Source organism: Ipomoea triloba, chromosome 13 (assembly GCF_003576645.1).
Source record: "Ipomoea triloba cultivar NCNSP0323 chromosome 13, ASM357664v1".
Taxonomy (NCBI): Eukaryota; Viridiplantae; Streptophyta; class Magnoliopsida; order Solanales; family Convolvulaceae; genus Ipomoea; species Ipomoea triloba.
This window is the reverse complement of record NC_044928.1, coordinates 27,784,136-27,810,877: the sequence shown is the minus strand read 5'-3', so window position 1 is coordinate 27,810,877 and position 26,742 is coordinate 27,784,136. Positions and strand designations below refer to the sequence as shown.

The following is a 26,742-nucleotide window of genomic DNA, read 5'->3' as shown; positions in this document are numbered from 1 at the left end:
AGATTTACGTTACGATAAATTTTGGACATTTAGTAATACGATAAATTTTGGACATTTAGTAATATAATATATAAAATTTGTCACGAATCTTTTTATCTAGTGCCATAAATAATTCTCCCAAATGAGATGTTATAACGCATAAATAATTCTCCCAAATGAGATGTCATGGTTATAACAGATTCTTTGTAAATCAGTCTATTCCAGCTAAATTAAACTATGAAAGAGTCCTTTGTTGAATGTGATTAATCTCAACTAAAGAAAATCTATGATCAGAAAAGTTAGTTGAGCCCATACTTGAGTAAAGTTAATGACTGTAAAATTAGTATTAGTAGCTACTTTCATATTCCACAATCATAAACTTGGAAGGATAAATTCATCCAAACAGTACCATTATATTCTTGTCTTTCTTGGCCATGTTCAATGGCAAACAACAATCAAAGAGAAGGCTAAAAGCAGACCAGAAAGGGAATTTCAATTTTCATGATAAGTCAATAAGCTCAAATACATTGCCAATAAAAGAACCCAAGTATACTTTTTTTGTCAATCAGTTGTCCACCTAACAAAAGACCAACATCCATATGGAAGCCAAAACCTAGTCTAACTTTTCCTTTTTCCTCATTCATTTCATGTTTTCTGGTGTATATCTTTAAATGGTTGGAAAACCAAATGTGAAAGAAACTCATACTCCGTTTAAGCAATGGCAGCCAAAACAACCTAGATCCCACCACCAATTGCCCTTTCCAAAATAAAACTAAACAAAATATGTTTTGAAGATTTCAAGATCTACAACCAGGACCCCGATGATAAGTTTGGTTGCAGTATGAAATATCAAGCACTAACTCTCCGGGTCAAGCAGCAGTATCCCATCACATCCCGTTGCCAACATTCAAGTTAACAGATTGTAGCACGCATCAAACTTTCCGAGATGTACTTTTTCCAGAACTACTAGACTCATTACACCGGAGAGATCTGGGGTCGAGTTGAATAGATCCAACTGTTAGAAAACCGGAAGGCTCAGCATAGGCACTTACTTTGATGGGCATAGACCCTACTGTGACGACATCAACTGATTGGTTGCTTACTGTGGTAGAAACAGACTCCTTAGGCTCGGACTTGGGCTGCTTTGCATTGATAGTGAGAGAACCAATCTTCAATACACTATCAATACCTGTCCCTCTACCTGACACAATTTTTTCACCTTCATCTGCACTGGTTTTGTTGATTTTAGGTACTACGGAAACCTGCTCTGCAGGAACAGCAAACACATCACTAACTGGCTTTTTGGGATCACAATGGTTTGATATTTTCTCATCTGCCACACTTTTTTCACTTTCACTTGCAACAGTTTTATTGGTTTTAGAAACTACAGGGGCCTGCTCTGCAGCAACAGCCATCACACCACTCCCAGACTTCTTGGGGTCACCGTTCTTTGATATTTTATCATCTGCCACACATCTTTCACTTCCTCCTTCACTTGCAATGGTAACCTGCTTTGCAGAAACAGCCGCCACACTACTCCCAGACTTGCTGGTCATTTTCTCTTCTCCCACAGGTTTCTCACTCTCACTGGCAGCACTTTTGTTGATTGTAGAAACTATGGCCTCTTCAGTAACTGCTCCTAAACTACTCCCAGGCATTTTTGTATCAGCATGCTTGTATATTTTCTCAGCTCCACTAGAGGGCATGTCAAAAATAGAATTTAGCTTGCGGGGAGGATCTAATACAGGTACAAGGAATGGACTTTCATAGCTCCTGATTAGAATCTTGGCTCTATCTTCTTGCATTATCTTCTCTCTACTTTCATAGAACAAGAAGTCATCAAATAAGGATGTTCTAGATGCAAAATTTTTGAAAATTTTAAGCATCTCCATTCCTTTCTTGTAATGTATCTGCACATATACAATAAATAAAGTGAACTGAGGAACAATAGCTCAAACAGAAGCAAAAGTTTGTGCTACCTCTTGAAATATTAAAGACAAAGAAACTAGATGTAAAAGAGTTTCTCAATTAACTGCTAGTTATTCATATGCAGGTTCAAGGATCACCCTAACCAAGGAACAAATCAGTTGAAGGAGAAAGAACTTCCACAGAACAGAAAAAAACACAAACAAAAGGTCAATTTTTAATAATGATCACAATGCCAATTGCTGCATCAGAAGCTTCAGCTTCAACTATCCCTAGATATAACAAGGTGAGGAAGAACTTCCACATGACAAAATGGGTAATAAGCAATCCTAAAAACTAAGCAGTTATATAAGGATTATAAGCCAACCTATAGATATTAAAAATAAATTAATAAAAGCATTCCAGAAAGTCGAGCATCAGCAAGGTGATTTCAGAACCATTTTAAAAGTTCAAGATCAATAGATTGGAAGAATCCCTAACATAGGGCACATTTACAAACATTATCAACCTAATAACATCAAAAGTATGTTGGAAGTTTAAGCAATGGGCCAGAATAAGATGAAAAGGATTTATGCAGAAGAAATCAATAGAAAAGGGATAACTTGAATATCAATCTACCACATGTTTATTTTAAACAAAAAGATATATAAGAAATTTAAACATTGTTGTCTGCAATATACCATACCTCTTGCGTGTCTCTGCTATTAGTCACTGGCTTATTCTCATTGTTTTCCAATATGATGTGCCTAAAGTTAGAATTGGGCACATCCTTCACAATATGCCATTTCACAGGGAAACTACCACTCCATTTATCTTGCTGCCAGAAATCCATGTCTTTATGGAAATCTACATGGCCAAGCATCTCCGCAACACCACAGAACTGGCCACTTGCATTAACCTTAATTTCCAAAAGGCAAGCAAAATATTAGTAAAAATACCTAAAATGTGACATTGGTGACATGAGGGTATCACCCACTAACAAAGCAAAGTAAAAACTGTTGTAGGACAATGTGTTGCTAAACACCAAGTGCTAAAATATCAACTCACTGAAAAAAACAGGAAGATTGGACACCCTTTTGAGTTCCCAGCAGCCATCCTCTGAGCATCTTCATAAGCATTATTTAGCTTCTTGTTCCCATTGGGTGTAGACGACCAAACATTATACTTAATGCTCTTGTGCACATCATCTTCACTGTATGATTTAATAACAAAGAACTTGGCATTCACAAAGTCCGTCAGAAAACCATCCTTATTATACTGATCTCTACAAATAGTGATATTTCCATGTGAATCAACATCTCCAGCCCTTGTAGTGTAGGCCTTAACAACCAATGGATTTTTCAATTTGTTGATTCGGGGTACTAGATTCTGTCCAGTAGATGCATCAGGACTAACTTTTACATCACTGGGTACTCTTCCATGCAAAAACCTGGGCTGAAACTTATCTACGCTGGCTCCATCATGACCAATTGGTCGGAAGTTAGACAATCCATGATCAGATGGAAGTGAAACCCTTAACTGAGCATGATTAGATGGTGCTTTTCCATGCGAAACACTTCCTAGAGCTTGAGCAACTTTACCCTGTCAAAGACGATAGAAGTCAAAACCCAACAGTAATCTAACCTACTTGCAAAAAGAACCTCATATGAAATACAAAGGCTGACTGCAGAAGGAATGAAATTTGTCAACAATCAGGATGATCCAACAGAGAAATCAAATATTATTGATCAATCAATATTAACTTTATAAATGCGAAGGCCAACTGCAGAAGGAATGAAATTTGTCAACAATCAGGATGAATCCAACAGATAGAGACTGAATTACCTTTGAAGATGGATTAGAGAAAGAATCAGAAGGAACAACTCCATGCGGGGCAGGATGCTTACTTGACCCAGGAACAGATTTAATACCATCTGAACTCCTCATAAAAGTATTAGTTTGACTAGAAGAAGGCCCTAATGAAGTTGGGATGAACATTGGAGACAATGAAGAAAAGTTATGCTTAAGACCATGGCTTTCAGCTAAATTAGTAGTAGAAAAGGAACTATCAAGGAATGGGGTTTTACTGTTTGCCACAATATCGGATTCACTTTGCACTACCATTGGGAAATATGATTGTGTAGACTCGGGGTTTTCATAAGAGGGAATGGTGTAGTACTGCTGAGTCCCCATATATGAATTGTCAACTCCTACCACAGCACCAGGAGTATACGGGTTATATGGAGACTGTGCATACCCATAGCTAGGTGTATAATATACATAAGGAAAGCTTTCACTTTGTGCACCCTGAAAAAACGAAAACGCATATTTACAACAACAACAAAAAAAAAAAAAAAGATGCAAAATCCATATTAATGAAAATAACTACAGTACTTATAGTCTTCAAGAATGTATAAACAATTAAATATGTCCTTACCGCATAAATTTCTTGACCATCCAGACCAAAAACTCTTTGGTGGTCATCCCAATTGCCGGGCGAATCAAATCCTGTACAAAAACAGAACAAGCAGTTACACACATGAGGACCTACATGTTATGTTATGATCACAGCTAAAATAAATATGTACTAACCTGTACAAAAATACCCATAATTGGTGGCAGTAGGATAATACAAACCCTGATCAATAACAAACTCAGGAACACCTTCACTATACATAGCTCCAAACCTTTCAAGACTCAGACTGGTAAAGCGGAGGTTTGTCTCAGTACTTCAATCTGGGAACCAAGAAACCAGAGAGTTGTTGTCAAATTACCATTACATCCAATTCTCAAAAAGAAATGAAAATATGAGATAGCAGAAATCTCACGCATTCAGCCAATTTCATTATGATAAAAATAGAAATCATGAGTGCCCTTACAATTAAAGCATAAGAACAAACGAGACTAAAATAAACCAAGAAAATTTTCAAGGTAATGAAAATATAGACCTTCAAATCCTTATTAACAGAAAGATACCTCCCATGAACCCCCAAAAAAAAATCTTTTGAATTTGAAATGGCTGAAAGTCCGAAGCAGTATTGTTTCAAAACAATTACAATAACGACAGAAAATCACTGTAAAAAAACCCCCCAAATCTACAAACTCAAAAGCTCACTTACTTTTTCCATTAATAAACAAACAGAACAGACTGAAATAGCAGGAACTGTACAAGAAAGAAGTAGAAATTACCGATAGAGAGAAAAAAGTTGAAAATTCATGCCATGGCTGACCTCAAGCTATTAAACGGGAGATTTCCTCGTCTTTTCTTTTGATCTCTCAGAATTTTTTCACAGATGAAGCTCTTGAGGAGGAAATGAAAACCCTAACCCTAGAGAGAGAAACGCGGAGAGAGAGTTTTATAAGGTTTTAACTTTGAAGTGACCATAAAGAAACATGAAGCTTCCGCAAGTCGGTTATAACTCCGGGTCCGGGTCCGGATCACCCAACCCGACTCTCACTTGACTTGATAGTAACGCGGGCTTTTAACGGCGAATCATAGACGTTCCTTCATACTTAATGGGGATGCTAATTAATTTCTTCCCCAATCCCCCCTTTTTAATGAAGGGATTTGTATTCATTTCTCAATGGGCTTGTTTGGTTATCAGCGGTTAGCGGTAGCGGATGGTGTTAGCGATTATCAAATAACGAATTGTATTAGCGGGTTTGACCAGTCGATTGTATTAGCGGTTTGTAAAAAGATATTTGGTAAAATTAGCGGTTAACATGTAAAATGACCAAAAGGGTATACATATTTTTCATAATAATAATAATTATAATGATTTTTTTAGGATAAATAATAATAATAATTTAATAAAGAAATAAAAAACTAAAAAAAAAAAAAATAGAACATAAGGGGAGCCAGTGCTCCCCTTTAGTTTGCCACTTTTCCCAAATTAAACATAACATTATTATGGCTTGGTTAACTGGCGCACGGTTAATTTTTTTATTATTTTTTTTTATATATACACAAGGGCATTTTGGGGAAAGAGAAACCTTCCCCCAAAAGGCCAAGTGAAAACGCTGCACATTGCAGCGTTTTCATTTTCAGCGATTTGGAGCAAACCGCTCCTCCAAACCGCTGTTAACCAAACACCTTCTTTAGCGGTTTGACCATGGTCAAACCGCTAAAGTTGGTCAAAACCGCCAAAATTTGGCGAAACGCTATTAACCAAACAAACCCATTATATCCCTCCACATTCTCCGTACATTAATTTTAAAATTTTAATAATTTAATTGATGAAAAAATATCAAACGCTCTCTAAACATATTATTAAATATTAAATTTTAAATTTTAAAAAAAATAATAAAATATTACAAATTTAAAATTATTTAATTTTATCTATAAATAATAAACATCACTATTAGGTAATTAAATTAGGCAAAATTAAGTAATTAACCTTTTTTTTTTTATCTTTTTAAAATTTTAAGACAATTATATTTATTTTAAAGAGTAATCTCTTATACATATTGATAGGGAATATACTTTAAACTATGGACCTTTCATTCTCATGCACCTAGTCTAATATGGACCGTTTCGACGCCTAGCGGCCTAGGGTAAGTCTCGACCCGAATAGACAAGAAGGTCGCACATGACCATCCCGACTTAGAGGTTTACCTCGCGCGATGGACTAATGTGCATATATATTGGCTCTTCAGTGATTGGTCCTGAGCACATGTACTTAGCATCTCAACTGATCCCAATAAGTAGTGGTCAGTCAGATATATTCTTACACGTGCACGACTCTCCTTAGTTAGTCAGATTATCGAGTGCATGAAAGACACGTAGCTCACATGTCGATAGATCGACATGTGTTCTCTCATAATTCCTCATAATTCCTATTTGAGGGATTTTTTTGAAAGACGTCTCATGCTACCGGCTCGGGAACCATTGACCCCCATGATTTAATCCCGAGCCCACTACACCACTGAAATACTATTGATTGTACCCCAATATGTTACTCACCATATATGAAGAAAAATACTTGACAAAATTTACCACATCATTTTGGCGTGGTCCATGAGGCTCGTCGCACCCAGCTCAAACACTTTCCCTGCTAGCGGTGATGGTTTTGGAGATCTATTCGCATCTTCTCCCATTCGCCGATTCATCGTAAGCCATCTTCCTACTTTTCTCATTGTCTGCGCCTCTCAAATCGTTGGATTTGCTTTGCTTTTTACAAAACGCAGGGAGATCTCTCTTTATATGGGTTTAGTTTTTGAGAGTATGACGATAGAAATTTTGTTTGATTGATTCATCATTTCTCCGTGTTTACTTTTCATGCAATTAAGGAGCAGAGTTGATTTTTCCACCACTATGTACTTTCGGTTTTTGTACTTCCTGATCTGTGACAAAATCGTTGAATATGTAGAATGCCCTTTTCAGATTTGAGCAACGATAACCCAATCTATGTCTCTTTCTCTGTATACAAACAGAGGTCAGAGCAATTTATGTGGTGTGAGCGGTGTTTTGAGGTTGATCTGTTACCTTATGCTTTGACGTAATTAAGATTTAAGATTGCATCAGCATATGTGCTTTGATGGTCCAGTTTGTGAAGCTGTTTTTCTTTTATCACTTTATGGTTGGTCTTGATGCTGCTAGTGGAAGTGTAAAACAACACTTTTGTCCAAGCTCAAGTTGGGTGAAATTGTCACCACTATGGCACTATACCCACCATTGGTATGCTTTTGACACTTTATTCTCATAGAGTCATAGTCCTCATCTCTCATACATTCAAAAAAAATTTACCAGCCCCCCGAAAGGGGTAATAAAGTACCCAGGTCACGAGTTCGATTATTGTCATTGGTATATTTTTGACACTTTATTCTCATAGTCCTCTTATCTCATACATTCAAAAACTCTTTACCAACCCTTGAAAGGGGCATGCAAGTGGGTATACACGATTCTTGTACTTAAAGGTCACGAGTTCATTATTGCCATTGGTATGCTTTTGACATTGTATTCTCATAGTCCTCATCTCTCATACATTCAAAAACTTGTTACCAAGTACCGAAAGGAGTGGTCAAGTGGGTGGACATGATTCTTGTACTTGAAGGTCACACGTTTGGTTCTTTCTAATGGTATGATTTTGACACGCATTCTCATAGTCTTCATCTCTCATACATTAAAAAATTCTTTACCAACCCCCGTAGGGTGGGCAAGTGGGTGGCACACGATTCATGTACCTGAAGCCTTAAGGTCACGAGTTTGATTCTTGCTATTGGTATGCTTTTGACACTTTATTCTCATAGTCCTCATCCCTCATACATTCAAAAACTCTTTACCAACCTTTGAAAGGGGTGGCCAAGTAGGCGTAACATGATTCTTGTATCTAAAGGTCACGAGTTCTATTATTGTCAACATGCTTTTTGTCAAGCTTGTCGCACATGACTTTCCTAGTACAGTTTTTCTCTCTTAGGTGGTTTGCGAGCTACGGAGTATTACACAGGAACGAGGTTTACCAATGCACACCATTGGGTAGTGATTGTGTGTTTCCCTTGTCACCCAATAAAACTATTTACCAAGGAGCCTAATGTGAAATATGCCATTTAAATATTAGTTTGTAATTTTCAGTTTGTTACTGTATAAAGTTGTGCAAAGTGCATGGATGATAGGACTAAAAGATCACAGTTGATTGAAAAACTAACATTTCTTTGGTAAGATAAGGAACAATCAATTGCTTCTGTTAGGCGCTACTTGTCTCTTTGAGCATTTGCGTTAATATTTGTATGCTCAAAATGTAGCAATGTGGAAGACACCATGTGCTGCATCACTGCCAATTTGACCACTCTTTATAATTTTGCCTGGTTCCAATGTGGAAACTGTTGTACAAGAATATCAGCTTTACTGTATGGGATATTGGGATGTTGATGATCAGGACAAGGAATGAGTTCATCTCCCCACCCCGCCATGCCCTTTTATCATTCTTATGGAACGTCATATAATAGTGTGATTCTAGATATTTCATGTTTGTGGTGTGGGATTATGTCTTAGCCTTGCCCAAGAAGACTGTTCTTTCTAAAATCAGATAGATCAACTGTTCTTAAACAATTTGTTATGAGATTATGGAATGTAGTTATCCTTTTCAGATGCTTTGCATCCCCATTATGCTTGTGGCTGATGATTTGAGATATATATAATGTGTGACTTGTTGCCTGCATTCCTGCAGACCTTTTATTTTCTGAAAATGCTCCATCCATAACATACGAGTATAATTGTTTTTTGATATATTTTTTTGTGTGAGTATATTGCCTTAGCCTTTGCTGGGTAGAGTCTTAGTGACCTTGGATGTGTAGGGATAATGCATAGGCGAAAACTATATGTGCTTATGGGACAGTTCGGTGCTGACTGCTGAGTTTACTTTTTCTATGAGCACCTAACATAATCACAAAGCTACATGTGTCCCTGCACCTTGGTTTTAGCTCTATTCTTAAGTCTATAGGGAAGCTAATCTATGTGCTTACGAGACGGTCAGGTGCTGATTATACATTGTATCTGCACCTAACATAATCATAAGCTATATTTATTTCTGCCAACTTGGTTTTCAATCTCTTCTCAGTAATATAGTGAAGAGAATCCATGTTGTGGCTGACATGTTTTGGTATTTTGATTAATTCAGAAAATACATCTTTGCAATTAAAAACTACTTCCAATGAAAAAGGAACTGTTAAGAGTCCTACATTGAAAATATAAGAGATAACAAATGGGTTTATAAGGTCATGTCTTTGTCTAGCTAATTGATTGGATTTCATATTTTAGTGTGGTTTGGCTCATGTGTATTATAGCCCAGTTGATTGACTTTGGCCAAATGTTATATTCTTAAGGAACAAGGGCAGAACAACATGTTTAGTTGGTTCTGATGATGAAGGGGTTGGAGACTGATTACCTTCCCATTGTAAATATGTTACGGAGTACTTGGTTTAGGCTTCTCTAAGTTTTGTAGAAAATAGATGAAATGAACTACCAACTTACCCTCCAAAGAATTTAAAAGAAAAAAAGAAGCTGAGGTCTGCCCGGGGGATTGAACCATTTATTAAACATTGCATTGGGTTCAAAATGTGGTTTATTAGTTGTGCTTAGCAATACTATTGAATGAATACCTTCTACATCTTGAAAATTGAAATTGCTGAAAATAAAATGTGTATTTCCATCTATCATGTTTTGGGTGGTTTTGGATTCGACCTTTATGGAGAGACACTATTTCCAAAACACACGGGGTCTTTTCTTTGTGGTTGACAGCAATGACCGAGACCATATTTTGTAGCAACGAGGAAGGTATGAGCTTTGCAGGATATGTTTAACAAGGTTGGTTTAACATTCTGGATTTCGTATTGAGGAATATCAAGATAAATGTCTGAGGATAGCTGCACATATTAAAAGCAGTTCTAACTGTTTTCCCAGAAATATTATTTTTACAGGATTGAATTAAGAGATGCTGTACTTGTTTTTGCAAACAAACAAGGTGTCAAAAGAGTTATACTACATGAACTTCCTATTTCTTCACTGTCACTTTTACTTTCTTGCGTTTACAGTGTTGTGTAGAATACTACAAAGCATTACAGACCAATGATTTGTTATTCTGAGTCATGTTTAGTGTTTGTTCATATTTTGGACCTAGTTTCTTTGTGATTTATGCCAATTCATCAGATGGATTAGTGCTTTATTCTGGAAAAAATAAATAAATATAAAATTACACCAAACATGATCACGCTATTCCAATTTTGGTTACTGTCCAAATGAATTGGGAATAGAATATAATTTTTTTTTTTTGGTTAGACCATGAGGTGTCCTGAGTAGACCCTAACTCATTGGAGGGGCCTTTAAGCCCGTACCATACTCAGTCTAATTCCAAGTCAGATTGGTTTTTCCATACAAGAGGGGGTTTGAACTTCCGATCTCTCTTAAGGGACAAGAGTGCTCGGCCACTCACGCCAACCAAACTGGTTGGGAATATAATATAATTGAATACATACAACGTTATCAATTAATTTACGTGTAACACAAAAAGTTAATTCCAATTTTAATTATTAGCTTTCCAAAAAAAAAAAGGTCAAACATTCCTATAAGTATTACGGAGTAATATTTAAGAAAATAATTTTAAATATTAAATTCTCAATTTAAAGTAAAAGTTTAAATATTAATCTAGTATTTCTTTAAATTAATGTATTAGGGGGTGTAGATGACTATTCCCATCCCTGTTCCTATTCCTCAAATTTGGTCCGTGTTTCTGTTGGAACAGGGACGGGAGATCCCCACAAAATTGGAAAGAAATTACTCTTCCTAACTAGGGATGTCAAATAGGCCAATACATTCTATTTCAGACGAAGTTTGATAAACAACTGCACTTACACTAATAAACATAAATTTATTCATCATGAAAATTACAGTAATAAAGATTAGCTTACATTGTTTCAAGAAGCAAAAAAGAACTTACATAAAAATTCTTTCCATTCAGATTATTAAACTTATCAGTTTCAAGCTCGCATGGACAGCTCCGTCGGTAACGGGATGAAATTTGAAAATAATAATTTGTAATTCGGGATCGAATTTTACTGGTCTAGTCTCTTGAATTGCCATGATTTGCGTAATCTTAAATGTCTGTTGTATCGTGATATGAGAAGTCATTAGGATTGAGAATTCAACATTTTGGGAACAATGGCCCTATTTGGTTATTGGAGGATCCGCCAATTTTTGACAGATCCGCCATTTTTAACGTTTTGACCAAGGGTCAAAATGCTAAAAAGGTGTTTGGTTAATGGCGGTTTGGAGCAGCGGATTTGCTCCAAACCGCCGTTTTGCAATAACATTTTGGGGAAAGAAAATCTATCCCCCAAAATGCCCTTATAATAAATAATAATAATAATAATAATAATAAAATTAACTTTTAGTTTGCCCAGCAGCCCAAAGGCCGCTGGGCAAACTACTGGAATTAGCGAAGCCTTGAGGCTAGGCTCCCTTCCTCACTTATCCCACCGATGTGGGATAAGTGAGGGAAACAAAATTACAATGGGGAGCCGCAGCGGCTCCACACCTTCTTCTTCTTCTTCTTCTTTTTTTTTTTAAACATTATTGCTATTATTATTTTTATGATACTTATTATTGTTATTATATATATATATTATATACCCTTTTGGTCATTTTACATGTTAACTGCTAATCTAAACAGCTAATTTTACCAAACATTTTTTTTCAAACCGCTAATACAATTCGTTGGTCAAACCCGCTAATACAATCCGCTATTTAGTAACCGCTACTGCTAAATGCTAACCGCTAATAACCAAACAAGCCCAATAACTTTATCAGTTGCAGACTTTAAGGCCTATCTAGTGAATCCATTAATTTCGGATAGAGTTAATTCCACTTTTGGTCCTAGACTTATTGGGCGTTTGACACTTTTAGTCCTCCATAATAAAAATGGTCAGATTCTAGCCACGCTTTTTGGTCGTTGGACACTTTTAGTCCTCCGTGACTTTTGCCGTCTGCTGACCGTGAATTAGAAGGGCTTTTATGTCTTTTTATGTTGTCTTCGACCGATATATCGCCGGAGAAGCTTCGCCGCTGCCATCACCCCCAAAGCTGCCACCATCGGACAGAGGAGGCAGTTGCCGGAGACTGGGGAGAAACCTCGTCGCCCATTCCAGCTGTTGGTCTCCGTTTGAGAAGTCTCTCTCCCACGACAGTAGACGTGACGGTGACGCGGTGAGGTGCGAAGCAGGCCCAACAGCTCCCCAGCGTTCTAATCGATCGCCAACAGCTCCCAAAGTTCAAATCAATGAGGACGAGGATGTCGCGAGTTTTAGGAGGGCTTGTTTCGACAGTGGATGGAACAAAAGGTTAGCAACAAAGTAAAGGGGAACAAACCTCCGTCGTCGCCGTTGCTGTCGGATTTCGACGGTGACCCTTTGTACTTTAGCTCGAGTTTCTTGGATTCCAGTTCCGGCGCACTCTCCTCGCCGTCTTCCTTATCCGAGACAGAGTTCCCGAAGTCTACTCGGAAGTCATCGACGTCACTAAGAACCTCTTGTTTAAGTTCTTCCCGACCGAAATCGGTGAGCAATGTTTACCCGCCGCCTCTTTACAGAACACCAAGATTCCCAAAATTATATTTCCAATCAAATGAGTTTACAATAGCTAATTCGGAGTATAATTTACATCAATACAATGCAATCAATAGTAAGACCACAACTGATTGTGATGTGCTTGCAAGAAAAACATCCAAGAATGACATCACCTGTATTGGGTTTCTGGTGCCTGGAAAAAACACTTAAATAGCCATTGGAATGGCCTAAGCAACAGAGCTCTCTTTTTTCTCCAGAACCAGATTGCAGAGCTGTAATGTTCATTGCAAATACTTATTGTCGCTGCCCTCCAGACATACTTCTCCATCTCCTCGCGTGCAGCTTTTTCCCATTGTTTCTTCCAATTCAGGGCTCCACATATGAGGCTCCAGTTTATTCAAACAGTCATCAATATCCCCGGAACACGAGAATTTGATGAAGTCGAAATCCGCCGCCGTGAAGATATACGCGAATATGAAGAAGATGAAACAACCAATCTCGCCTCACCAACTTCCTCAACTCTCTGTTCGCCAACGAGAAGCACAAACCCACCGTTAAACCATCACCTGAAGACCCCAAGCCGCGGTCGCAGCCGTCCACGTTGGCGGCGTCACGCTCGTGTCTAAACAAAATTCCCAGGATCAACAATGGAGTGAAGAAGACCGTCTGATTCGACCCCTTCGGTAATAACCTTCAACGCCTCTAATTCACGGTCAAGACAACATAAAAAGACTGAAAAACCCTTCTAATTCACGGTCAGCAGACGACAAAAGTCACGGAGGACTAAAAGTGTCCAACGACCAAAAAGCGTGGCTAGAATCTGACCATTTTTATTATGGAGGACTAAAAGTGTCAAACGCCCAATAAGTTTAGGACCAAAAGTGGAATTAACTCTTTCGGATAAAATTGATATACTTACCTACAATCAACCATTTAGGGGCCGTTTGGTTCACGGAATCTTAGATTACCTTAGGTAATAGGATTACCTCCGGGGAGGTAATGTGAGATTAAGGGAATGTAAGATTACCTGATGTGTTTGGTTAAAGTTGTAGGAATGGAATATTAACTTGTTTGGTTGGAGGTTATATTTTAGGTGATACTATCTCAATTACATAAATGCCCTTGTAGAAAATGAAAGGTGTAAAAATACTTTACTTTTAAAAATGTTTTGGTTAATTTGTAAGTTTTTTTTTTCAATGGCTCATAATTTAACAAAATAATAATAATAATAATAATAATAATAATAATAATAATTATTATTATTATTATTATTATTATTATTATTATTATTATTATTACTACCTGTTCAATTCCACTTTTCGGTGGATTGGTGTTGTTAATAATAATAATAATAATAATAATAATAATATTATTATTATTATTATTATTATTATTATAATATATATATAATGGTTAGTTAACATGGGTAAAGTTGGAATATTTCAAGGTAATATTAGATTACCTAAGAAAATGGAGGTAATCACATTACCCTGAAATATTACCGCCACATCAGCTTTGAGATAATATAACATTACCAGGTAATCTCATAGCTTGAACCAAACAAGGTAATATAACATTACCAGACTCACATTACCTAGGTAATCTGAGATTACCTGAACCAAACGCCCCCTAAGGTTATATGGATCAATTTACTATAATGTCATCAATAATATATATATAAAATTTATTTATTTATATTTATGAATGTATATCAATACTTAAATATTAAAAAATTAAATATATAAATATACACACATGTATATTTGATTATATAATGGAAACAACCGGCCAATTAACAAAGTTTTGTTTGCTATTGGTACCTGGTGGTTATGGAAATGGAGAAACGAGAGAATCTTCAAGGGCACCCACTTAAGGGTGGGCCACAATGCCTTTTGGATTCAGTCGCAAATGGCTGAATTTACTGCACATTTTGAAAAACTGAAAACGCTAGGATTGCAAGCGAAGTGCTGGGACTGGAAGCTGCTCAGATGGCACACACCTCCAACTGGGTGGACAAAGATCAATGTGGATGGTAGCTTTGACCCCTCCACAAAGAAGGCCAGGTGCGGAGGGCTAGCCAGAAATGAACGGGGCAAATGGCTCACAGGCTTCACATACGAAATTGGCTCATGCTTAGAAGATATGGTTGAGGCATGGGCGCTTCTCAAAGGAATCCAATTGGCCAAGGTATTGGGAGCCAAGCATGTGTGTTTTGAAAGTGATTCGAAGGTCATTACAAATGCAATCACCAAAGGATCATCATGTGGAAACCTCACAGACAACATCCTAGCAACATGCAGGAAGAACTTGCAAGCATAGGAATATGACACCTTGCCTTTGTTCCTAGAGAGGTCAATGGTGCAGCGGATTTCTTGGCTAAGCTAGCAGTTAATCGGAAAGGCATTACACTCCTAAATCAGCCTCCAGATGGAATCACATAGATCCTCGAGGATGACTGTTATGGCCTCCCAATATGGAGGCAACTGCAAACTGATTTGATGTAAATGGGTGTTCCCCTTCCATGTAATACAAAAAAAATATTTGATTATATAAACATATATTATTATTATTATTATTATTATTATTATTATTATTATTATTATTATATAAAGACTAGTTAACAAGGGTAAAGTTGGAATAACTCAAGGTAATCTAAGATTACCTAAGAAAATGTGGGTAATCACATCACCTTGAAATATTACCGCTACATCAACTTTGAGGTAATATAACATTACCAGGTAATCTTATAACTTAAACCAAACAGGGTAATATAACATTACCAAACTCATATTACCTGGGTAATCAAAGATTCTGTGAACCAAACGTCCATTTAAAGTAATCTATGATATACTAACCATTAATCATCACATTACCAGGTAATGCACATGCTTTGCGGTAAAAAAAAAACACTTGTAATGTGAATTGAACAACAAATGATCAGCCTTTTGGACCACTATAGGCCCTGGTCCATGGTATAACGATTGATCACTTATATGGTACAAGGTAAGCATTATTATGTAATGTATGATAAATAAAATGGCAATATATACGGTCGTTATACTATGGACCATGGTAAAAAAATGGCACTGTTTCTTTAAGTAAAGAAACGACTGTCGTTAAGTTATAACAATTCCTGTATTTTTTGCATGTTCATAGCAAAATGAAACTACAGTGTATCTAAAATGAAACTCTCACTTATTGTGTTTATATTGTCCAATGAAACTGTAATTATATCGAAATGATATTGTAGTTGTGTTGCAATAAAACTATTTGAGTGTATATTGTCCAATGAAACTGTAGTTATATCGAAATGATACTATAGTTGTGTTGTAATGAATTTACAGTGTATAAGAAATGAAGCTGAATAGCAGTTTCACATATTTGAGTGTATATTATCCAATGTAACTGTAGTTATATCGAAACGATAGTGTGGTTGTGTTGTAATGAAACTACATTATAAATAAAATGAAATTGAAAAATTAAACAGTTTCACATATTTGGGTGTATATTGTCCAATGAAATCATAGTTGAATTAGAATTATAATTTAGTGGTGTTGTAATCAGACTACATCGTGTATAAAATGAAATTCAATAACATGTCTTACTATAACATGACTATTGTATGTATAATGTCAAATGAAACTATAGTTAGAACAAAATTAAACTGTACTTGTGCTGAAATGAAACTACAATGTATATCAAATGAAACTGAATATGTTATACAAGTAAACTGTAGTTTGCTCTTCACCATCTTATCATTTTTCTCCTAGCTAAACCATTATTAGTAGTTCTCGCGGCGGGTTCAATATATGCAGATTTGAAAGCTACCACCTTGGGCATGACACGCCTGGCTATCATGCCGTAGCCTTGAGCTCCCCAACCGATACCCCAACTATTTTTTACTTCATAACACGGGATACCACCTATAGTGGCATATCCCGTAATCAGTACAGCATGTCCTCTCACTTTAGTTGCTTGGGTAGGATCAGGATCATAAATTTCCTAAACATATTAAAACAAATAGTTATAAATAAATAGTTATAGATAAGTAAATAAATAAAATAATAAATAAATAAACAAAAATAAATTTACATCTGCACCAAGCTCCGTGAGATTATCATCTCCCCATACCAATCCTGCAATTGGGCATCTCCTTATTTCCGCAAGTATTTCATTTTCATCGGTAGCGGTCTTTAATTGCCAAAATTTCTGGCATTTATATTTTGAAAACTGCAAAATATTTAAATTATACCGTTAATTAAAAGTAATTAATTAAGTAATTAATTAATTACATTTTTACGTGCTTACCCTATCGGTGCACCGAGGCTTTTTCGCCTTGCGACCACGGTAGGGATAATCCAATGCTTCACAGATGCCAAAATCTTGAATGTACTTTCCTGCTCCTCTATTTGAATTACGATAGGGTAGATCCTCAAAAATCTGGTGTGAATTCTCAGGAAGCTTCTGTGAATTATCAAAAATTTCTTGTACTGATAACTCGATGTGGAAGGGTTGTAATCCCTCCACAACGCAGAGTGCTCCCAAAGCCTCTGCGGTAGCCACAGCAAAACAACACTCTGAAATAATTTTTTTTAAAAAATTAATAAGTTATTAATAAAAATAAAATTAAGATAATAAATTATTAATAAAACTATTTTTACTTACCAAATTGATATTGGTTCCTTATAAATGGGAGCAATACATTCTTATTTTTTTTGGTGTGCGAAAACTCATCCTGTATATTGTTGAAATTAAATTTTACCTGAAAAAAATATTTTTTAAAAAACAAATCATCAATATTCTATGACAAATGAGTTCCTTAGTTATAAAAAAAATTAATTAAAAAAAAAAGAGCTCAAATAATCTAAAGATATTTTTCAAATATTGCAATGTTTCAAGGTGAACTAAGGCCCACTACTGGAGGGCTAAATGCCACTAGGCGATGGGTAAGGTTCCTATGGGATAACCATAGGTGAAGAAGGTCGGTCCGACCATTATGGGTATGGTCGGGTAAGGTTGGACCCGCTAGGCCTTTCCATGCGCAATAGCTCAGCAAAATTAACCGGATAGATCGGGTCGAAATGGGACGATCCGAGAGGGTCTCGGCCAAGCTCTATGCTTTACGGCCCTGACATCGTTTACCTAGGACAGTTGTGTCCCGGGTGATAATCTTTATCAAGTAGTCCCCTAGCCTGGGCCCTCACGATGGCTAGGGAGGAAGGGTCTAGGCTAAAAGTAGCCCCGATAGCCGGGTCCGGCTGAGACCCTGTGCGAGGGTTTTGCGTCAAGATGACGCAATCTCGGCCCGTTGCTCGAGGACACGTGACGTTCATAGTGGGCGCCTTGGGATTAGTGATAGGGTTTGGAATTTGAATCGCCTTCCCTACTTCGGATTCCTTATAAATAGCATGCTCCCACAATGGCTTCTCCTTTACACTTTAAGTTACTTAAGACCGGAGCCTACCAATCAACTCCCTAGGAAATACGAACCGCAGAGATCTTTGCTCTCTTAGCCGGTTAACCGAAGAAAAACCTCTAACAGTATGCTTCCTTTCTGCTCTTGTCATTTTGCTTTACTTTCGATTTTGACAATAATTAGCCCGAGTTTAGGCGCAATCTTATAATTTTTTCCCGAGCCACCTTAATCTAAGGCGTATCTCCTTACATTTAAGGTGAAGACATGTCTGGCTCTGACAACCAAAATATCTCAGCCCGAGATTATGACGACTCGGTCGAGATAGGCTCCTTCTCGATCTCCTATTACGACTCAGTTATACATGTAGTCGAGACATACTCGGATGAATTGGTCTAGCTATCTCGATCAACCGGATTTAATCCTGATGATCGTCCAACCTCGTTTACGGGCGAAGCCGAGACCCGACCTATCGTCGCCCCTTTAGTGACTGAAGATGTCGGGACCTGATTCATCATAGGCCGTACGCTAGGCTATGTTCTGGCTGGCTAATCTGCAGCCTAATTCATCACCTCCTACATCAGCTTGAGAAAAGTTTTTGAATAGTGACAACCTAAGTTAACACAACGGTCTCCTCACTCGGGTCGAGATTGACGAGATCTCCGCTCTCTTGACCAGCCGGGTTAGATTCAACGTTCGCCGGTCGCTGTGCAATATAATAGATAAGATGCAAGGAAACTAGCTCGGGATTCACCTAGATTTCCTAAGGGCCCCACTCACCTTTCCCTTTCAGCCCTTCTCCTAGGCTTCATTAAATATTATAGGGTTTTGACCGGGCAGATCAACCCTAATAGCCAAAGGATTCTAGCCTGTTTTCCCCAAATGTGCACTTGACACGACCTTCCATGCACCCTTGAGCTATTCCAATTCATTTTCTCAATCCGACCTTTGTCTCCCAAGCACTACGGTGGTGTCTTGTGCATTCAGTCACGGGGGAACCTGTGTAGCATCACGGTTCTCCCAAATAATAATAAAGGATGGAAGGACCGGATCTTGTCGGTCAGGTATCCCTGGTCGTTACCCATCCATCGCACTTAGGCAACTCACCATACGGACCACACCCGCCCCATCAAGACGCGGGCTCTCTCTAATGTGGCCATGCGAATATCATCCGAGTTCTATGACTACTGTGGACCTTTCGCACCTCCCATGAGTGTGCTCGGGCTGAGCTTGAGCCCCCGCGCTATGATCTAGATGAGAAGTACATCCCCAAGAAAGTGGTCATGACAGTGGCGGATCCGACTCCAGCAACTAGGCCGAACATGTCAGGTCTGTCTTCGATTGACAACCAATCAGGCCCGACACTTGCAAGTCAAATTAATCGACTAAATTTGCAAGATCTAATATTTCGTTTGTTTGGTTTTTGCAGATATGAGAGGCTTCCCAGTTCCAGCCGCTCCTCCCGCCCCAGTGACCAAGACCAGCCTGGGCACTAAGAAGGACGATACTTCTAAGTTGGGAGCCTCTTTGACCGAGTCAACAGTTCTGGCCAGCTTGCTGCTGACTGCTACTCACCAAGTCAGCTCTGGGTTGGATGTGATGGTCACCCGCTCTGTGGACAAGAGATGGAAGGAAAAAGTCTCCAAGGTGGAGGTCGTGGAGGTCGAGGAGATTGCTCCCCTCAAGCGACACTGTCGGTCCAGTCCAACTTCGACGACCCCGATCATCAACATTCTTTTGAAGTACAGGGACGACCACCAGGTCGCTTTACTTAGAAAAATCTACTCCGCCGCGGCACCCCTTGAACTGACGAAGGAGTGGTCGACAAATCAGGTCGGCGAGCGTCTAGCTCGGGACATGATGCAGGTAAATTCCCTACATTGTTCAATACAGTTTTCAAGTTCCCCAATTATTAACCCATGCTATCCGTGACAGATGGCCTATTCGATTGTCGACCTCTTCGTCCAGGCCAGAGAATCAGAGGATGTACACCAGAAAGAGGTCGTGTCGCTCAAAAAGGCTTTAAATCGAAGGGATGCAAAGCTGAAAAACATGGAGCTGCATACGAAGGCAGTCGACCAGGCCGTGAAGGCAACCAACCTTCGGGCTGATAGTGCTAAGCTTCAGTCGATATTGGTAGAGGATTACCGTACCTCGCTGGCCTTCTTCTTTTACACCATTGCAGATCCTACCCTCTTGGCTGATCATCTTTGCAAAGAGCTTGGGCCAGCCGAGGCTTTCCTCTGTGCTTTCTCTAAGATACAGGTCGGCAAGGATTGGATGTATACTTATGGGACCTTGGTGCTCACGAGTCGGCGTCATGCAAAGGGAAGTGCGGGCAGCGTTAGAGGTAGCAATGGATGAAGACGACCTTCCCAAGGTGTTGGCCGTCCTTTCGGACGAAGTTCCCGATCTTGGGCCAGCCCCCTTCTCCGAGGGTGCTACCGACCCTATTGTGCCGGGTAAAATTGTTGATCCTAGACAATACTAGCCTCTAGGCTTTTTGTGCATTTTTTCATTTTCGTTTTTGTTTTCGCTTCTTTTCTTTTCATCACCGCATGACCGAAGATTTAAGGTCCAAGGACCAACTGAACCGAGCACCTTGCTCCCAGGATGTGCACCTTGCTCCCATCACCCCATGACCAGGGATTTAAGGCCCGATGACCAACTGAATTGAGCACCTTGCTCCCATCACCCCATGATCAGGGATTTAAGGTCCGATGACCAACTGAACCGGACACCTTGCTCCCAAGATGGGCACCTTGCTCCCATCATCCTATGACCGAGGATTTAAGGTCTGAGGACCAACTGAACTGGGCACCTTGCTCCCAAGATCATTTGCCTACTGGCTGACCTAACCAAACTTATTCTTCTTTCTATCAGTACACTTTTCTGAAGTACACTTCATTGATACCACTACAATGTTCAAGGGGTTACAATAAGGGTTGGGATTGCCCTACACATGTTTGAGCATGCGACTCGTTCTTCTTCACAAAATGGCATAATCAACATAGATGGGATTGAACTAATGGTAGAAGTGCACCAAGTGCTGAGAGTTCTAGATCATATCAACTGGCTTTCCTGTGGTGGTCTCATATTTATAAGTTTTGGGCCTAACTACAGTCGATATGACGTAGGGGCCTTCCCAGCTTTGAGCCAGTTTTCCCCCGTCGAGTGGGTGATTGGTCTTTCTTTCCCAAATGACATAGTCCCCAACCTGTAAATACCGTGGTTGGACTCGGGCATTAAGGTAAACCTTGACTTTCTTCTGATACCGAGCTCAGAGCTTCACTTTTCGCACTCTAGTCTCGTCTTTCGGTATCACCCGGTTCTCGATGTAACCACGCAGGTTAGTGATCTAGTCTTCCTCTTCTAACCCCACTAGTTCGACCGGCAGGGCATCAATGTTGGCTATCCGGGCTATCTTTGAAATATATTCTAGGCCTCGTCTGCTAACCTAGAAAACATATCGGCGTCCGCGTTCTCCGTACGGGGCACATGTTCGATTGTGCATGCTCGAAAATCGCCCATTATAGCCAATGCTTGATTATTGTATTGGGTCAATCAATCACCTTTCACTTCGAAGGTGCCTAGGACCTGCCCAACAACTAGAGCGGAATTTGTTCGGATTTTAACACTACGAGCTCCAAGGTCTTTCGCATGGCGCAATCCAGCGATATACGCTTCATATTCTGCCTCATTGTTGGTCGGACTGAACCGGAATACCAAGGCATAGTAGACCTTGAACCCTTTCGGGCAAGTGATGACCATGCCTCCGCCTGCTCCATTCTTACTACTCGACCCATCTGTGGCCACCTCCCACCATAGCTCTGCAAGGTCGGGAATGACAGCTAGATCGGTTTCCTAGGCCGAGTATTCCACAACAAAGTTAGCTAAAGCCTGACCCTTTATCGGGGGTATACTCAATGGTGAATTGTGTGAGCATCATATCACACTTGATCAATTGTCCTGAAGATGTGAACGTCCTGAGAATGGTACCGATCGATTGGGTAGTGACCACCCGGATAATTCTCCCTCGGCAGTAGGGGGTAAGCTTCTTTGCTGTGATGTACAACACAAAGACAACCTTCTCAAGGCGGGGATATTGGAATTCGAGTCCTTGTAAAGCATGGCGGATATAGTACACCAGCCTTTGTATTCACAACAGGTCAGTATGGCATAAGACTACGCGTAGCACCCTATCTGATGTAGATAAGTAAACTTGCAACTCTTCACATGGTTATAGTCGGGATAACACGATCAGCGACACAAGATAATCTTTCAAGCTATCAAAAGCGGCTTGGAATTCGACACTCCAAGCAAAAGCGGTGGTCTTCCTCAAAACTTAGAAGAACGGGTGGGCCCGCTCTACTAGTTTGGACAAGAATCTGTTCAGTACTGCAGTCATCTGGTTAATTGTTGCACCTCATGGAAGTTGGTAGGTGGTTGCGTGTCCACAATGGCCTTGACCTTAACCGGGTTAGGCACAATCCGTCTTTTAGTCATCATGAATCCTAAGAATTTTCCCGTTTGAACGACAAGCATACACTTGGCTGGATTAAACCGCATCTGATACCTGCGCATGATGTCGAAGCACGCCTTAAGGTCATGCTAATGGGTACCCTGCTTGGTGTTTTTCACTAGCATGTCGTCTATGTAAGCTTCCATTGTCCGGCCTAGCAACCCTTCAAAAAGCATGTTCAGTTATTTGGTAAGTCGCACCCGCGTTGCGAAGGCTGAATGACATGGCCGATAGCAAAACAACCCGTCCAGAGTTACGAAGGCAGTCTTGCTTTCATCCTCTCTGGCTATCATAATCTGATGATAGCCCTTAAAGGCGTCCATAAAGCTCATTAGTGCAGCCCCAACCGTCTCATCCACCATCTGATGGATACTCGGTAACGGGTAGGGTTCCAACAGGCAAACCTTATGAATGTCGGTGTAATCTATGCACATTCGCCAGGACAGCGGCTTAGGGACAAACACCACATTGGCTACCTAGTCAGGGTACGCTATTTCTCGGACATGGCTAGTCGCAGTGAGGGTTCTCACTTCTCTCCGCATGAACTCTTGGCGATCTAAGGAAAAATGGCGTTGCTTCTGCTTTATAGCCTTGGCTGCTGGGTTAACACTCAATCGATGGCATATCACCGATCTATCAATGCCTGGCATGTCTTCCGATCCCCAAGTAAAGATATCCGAGTATTCTCGCAGCACCGACAATACTGAGTGTTTTAGTTCAGGGGTCAATGTCGCCCTAATTTTAACCTTTCAATCAGGTCGGGCTTCATCTAGAACTACCTCCTCGATTTCATTAGAAGGCTCGGGTTGCTCTTTCTTGTCTTCGTCCTTTTTCCAAGTTATAGTGTTGACTCGAGAGACTCCGATTTCCTGCCTCTAAATGGCTTAAACATAGCATCGACAATCGAACCAAGGGTCACCTCTAAGCACTCCCATTCCCCTAGGGGTCTGGAATTTCATGCAGAGTTGGGGCATTGAAATAATTGCTCTGGTCTGGGCATTCCCGTTCTTCCAAGTATAACATTGTGGACGCAAGCTAAGCTGACCACAACAAACTCCATAGATGGGACCCCACCTCGACAGGTAATTGGACAAGGCCGTCCGGGTGAATCATGTCTTTGGTAAACCTAGAGAAGGGGGTTCTGACTAGAGTTAATTGGAGTCTACCATACTCTCTGGACATCTACTCCCAAGATGTCGATTTTGACCACCAAAGCCTCAACATTATGATCGGGGTCTGACGGCAGGTCTTGGTTAGTGAAAGTGATGGGTTCCACCCTGGCTCTCTTCTATAGCCGAGCGAAGTTGATCAACCCCACATACAAGTCTCTAGACCAATTACGCTGCTCCTCCGAACTATCACCTCCATCTGGCCCTCCAAAGATGACGTGTATCGCTTGTTTGCTGCTGGTTAGAGGGGGTTCTCGGCCGTGCTCGGGCTCTCTGTCCTTCTTTTCCTTATCCGATCTCTTGAAGAACTTCTTCCAAGTTCTCTAGCCTTTTTTCTTCTTCTCAGCGAATTGAGCTAATTTGCCCGATCTCAGCAGATCCTCGATAAAGCCTTTCAAAACGTGACACTCATTAGTTTTGTGGACCTGATTTCGATGGTAAGCGCAATACTTGATTTTGTCTAGTCTGTCTTGCGAAGGTGCAAACAACTGGATAATGTTGCACGATTAGGCGTACTCCAAGACCTTGACTACCTGCCGGGTGAGTCGGGTATAAACTGGATTACCTTCCCGATCCTTTTTCTGACGATCAGGTTACCTCTAGCCCGGCTTTTGGTCCGGCCTACTCGACCCGATTTCTTGCTGCCGCTTGGAGGAATTGGCTTATATTGCGTTGGCATGGTCAATCACCCGCCGCACCGCTTCCTCATAAAGAGCCCCAGCTCGGAGCGAAGCGTGCAAAATGTTGACCGTTGTGCCATCGTCTAGGGGTTCAATTCCCCCATGGCAATCTTCCATCGTTCTATAAACACTAATAATGGCTCACTTTCCCTTTGCTTGGCCTTCTCGAGGTACGTAAAGTGTTTTTTCACCGCCTTAGATATCGCGAACCTACGAATGAACTTGCACGCGAGGTTGGTAAAGCTAGAGATGGGCCCAGGCACCAGTGTTTTAAACTAATCGGCGGCTCTCCCGATCAAGGTACAGTAGAATGCTCTGCACATCACGGTATCTAACACTCTCATCATCAACATGTTCTCATAATACGAATTGATATGTTATTCAGGGTCTATTTGTCCACTACAGCCCTTATTCTTGGAAACACGCAGATCTATGGGATAGTGTTGTTCCATGATCTTAGGAGCAAACGAGGTGCGAAGAAGGGGCGTATCTAGTTCAGCAGGTCAGGAGTCTCCCTGTTCCTTCTTCCACCAATTGAATTCCTCGCGGACTTGATCTAATATTCCTCAAGGAAGGTTGGACTGGTGATCCGTTTTGTGTTCCCTTCACCTCCTCGAATGTGACGAGCTAACTTCGCTAGAATCCCCTTGTTAACTAGCGGCCGACAGATCGATGGACATGCGTCCACCCTCCAAGGGCCCGGGCCTTCGATAGATCGGCGGGGTAATCCGATCGAACGTGCTAGTCCTGGGTTGGTCATCCCGGGCAACCTAGCGGGTCTTCCTGTCGTACCAAGTCTAGATAGCGTGGGGTGATGGCTTTGGTCTGGGCCTGTTGGTTAACCGAATATGCCCTTCTCTTCGACTGGGCCCGTCGAAGCACAGGCGCAGCTGTAGCAGCTACCTCATTGGTCGTAGCTTTTGGTTGGACTCGTACGTGCACTTGCGAAGGGTAGACGGGCGACATTAGCTGACACGGGTAGGCTCGAGCGTAGAATTTGGGAGAGTTCGGTCACTATGGAGAAGCAAGGTCCGTCGGGTACATTGGGTATTGATATTGCATCGGTATACCAACCGAAAGAAAAGCGGGACCTTGCTGAATGACATTGACCGGCTCAGGTGGGGGAAGACCGACCATGCTGTCAGGCTCCATGCACGAACTCAAACGGGTTCGGGGGTTGAGATTGTTTTCCTGTCCCCACGGACCGCGCCAAAATGATAGGGTAAATACTCGGCAATGTAATGAATACGGTCTAATATACTCTTATTAAATATGAATCGGGTACAAAAATCTTTATAACATAAGCGTAACCCGGTCAACGTGACAGTGGGTTAGAGACTCCGGAGCTACTTAGCTATTTGGGAGAGAAAACAACCAAAAGGTCTCCCTCTAAGCATTAAATTCAATATAGATAGGGTGTCAGGGGATAGGTGCATGTCATACGACATGGTGGCCGCGTGGCAGGCATGCACAGGGCTGAACGGAGACCCGCTACTCGATGGCCAAAGTCCACTAGGCGATGGGTAAGGTTCCTATGGGATAACTATAGGTGAAGAATGTCGGTCCGACCATTCCAAGTATGGTCGTGCAAGGTGGGTCCTGCTAGGCCTTTTCCATATGCAATAGCTCGGCAAAATTGACCGGATAGGCCGAGTTGGAATGGGACAATCCAAGAGGGTCTCGACCAAGTTCTATGCTTTACAACCCAGTCATTGTTTACCTAGGACAGTCGTGTCCGGGTAATAATCTTTATCAACTATGATCCACAGTATAACAATCGCAACTGAATCATGTTGAACGACTAGGCGTACTCCAAGACCTCGACTACAGGCAGGGTGAGTGGGGTATAAACTGGATTACCATTCCGATCTTTTTGCCGACGATCGGGTTTCCTCTAGCTTGGCCTTTGATCCTGCCTACTCGACCCGATCTCTTGTCGTCGCTTGGCGGAATTGGCTTCTGTTGCGTTGGCATGGTCGATCACCCGCCGCACCGCTTCCTCATAAGTCAATGTTGGTC

General features: G+C 40.4%; 2 protein-coding genes and 1 long non-coding RNA gene across 5 annotated transcripts; 1 reads left to right on the top strand and 2 right to left on the bottom strand.

Annotated features, from left to right (window-relative positions):
• Positions 1-372: 372 nt before the first annotated feature.
• LOC116002048 (YTH domain-containing protein ECT4-like) lies at positions 373-5,247 on the bottom strand. 3 transcript variants are annotated; one of them, XM_031242053.1, is made up of 8 exons: positions 5,074-5,241; positions 4,477-4,620; positions 4,322-4,392; positions 3,972-4,191; positions 3,730-3,860; positions 2,953-3,486; positions 2,591-2,803; positions 373-1,889 (listed from the first exon to the last, which is right to left on the bottom strand). In XM_031242053.1, exons 2-8 carry the CDS (start codon positions 4,559-4,561, stop codon positions 912-914), a joined length of 2,232 nt encoding a protein of 743 aa, XP_031097913.1. In that variant the 5' UTR covers positions 4,562-4,620; positions 5,074-5,241; the 3' UTR covers positions 373-911. The 3 variants fall into 3 exon arrangements, with proteins under 3 accessions (XP_031097913.1, XP_031097912.1, XP_031097911.1); XM_031242052.1 differs by having other exon boundaries at positions 3,730-4,191; positions 5,115-5,247; XM_031242051.1 differs by having other exon boundaries at positions 3,730-4,191.
• Positions 5,248-6,872: 1,625 nt separating this feature from the next.
• On the top strand, positions 6,873-10,581 carry LOC116002063. Its single transcript, XR_004094364.1, has 2 exons — positions 6,873-6,994; positions 8,626-10,581. It is a non-coding gene; the product is annotated as an uncharacterized LOC116002063 (long non-coding RNA).
• Positions 10,582-16,683: 6,102 nt separating this feature from the next.
• On the bottom strand, positions 16,684-18,506 carry LOC116001435 (cysteine protease-like). The gene is made up of 4 exons (XM_031241313.1): positions 18,404-18,506; positions 17,248-17,516; positions 17,032-17,148; positions 16,684-16,941 (listed from the first exon to the last, which is right to left on the bottom strand). The coding sequence occupies exons 1-4, from the start codon at positions 18,504-18,506 to the stop codon at positions 16,684-16,686; spliced, it is 747 nt and encodes a 248-aa protein (XP_031097173.1).
• Positions 18,507-26,742: the final 8,236 nt, after the last annotated feature.

Bases quoted from the DNA above. Each gene is read 5' to 3' on its own strand.
- LOC116002048 (XM_031242052.1), bottom strand. From the start codon at position 4,561: ATGTATAGTGAAGGTGTTCCTGAGTTTGTTATTGATCAGGGTTTGTAT. The intron at 4,393-4,476 runs GTTAGTACATAT...GTTTTTGTACAG, and splicing joins TTATGGGTATTTTTGTACAG to GATTTGATTCGCCCGGCAAT. The intron at 1,890-2,590 runs GTATGGTATATT...GTATATGTGCAG, and splicing joins ATAGCAGAGACACGCAAGAG to ATACATTACAAGAAAGGAAT.
- LOC116001435 (XM_031241313.1), bottom strand. From the start codon at position 18,506: ATGACAAGAGCAGAAAGGAAGCATACTGTTAGAGGTTTTTCTTCGGTT. The intron at 17,517-18,403 runs GTAGGCTCCGGT...AAATTATTTCAG, and splicing joins ATTTCCTAGGGAGTTGATTG to AGTGTTGTTTTGCTGTGGCT. The intron at 16,942-17,031 runs GTAAATTTATTT...TAATATGTTTAG, and splicing joins TCACGGAGCTTGGTGCAGAT to GAAATTTATGATCCTGATCC.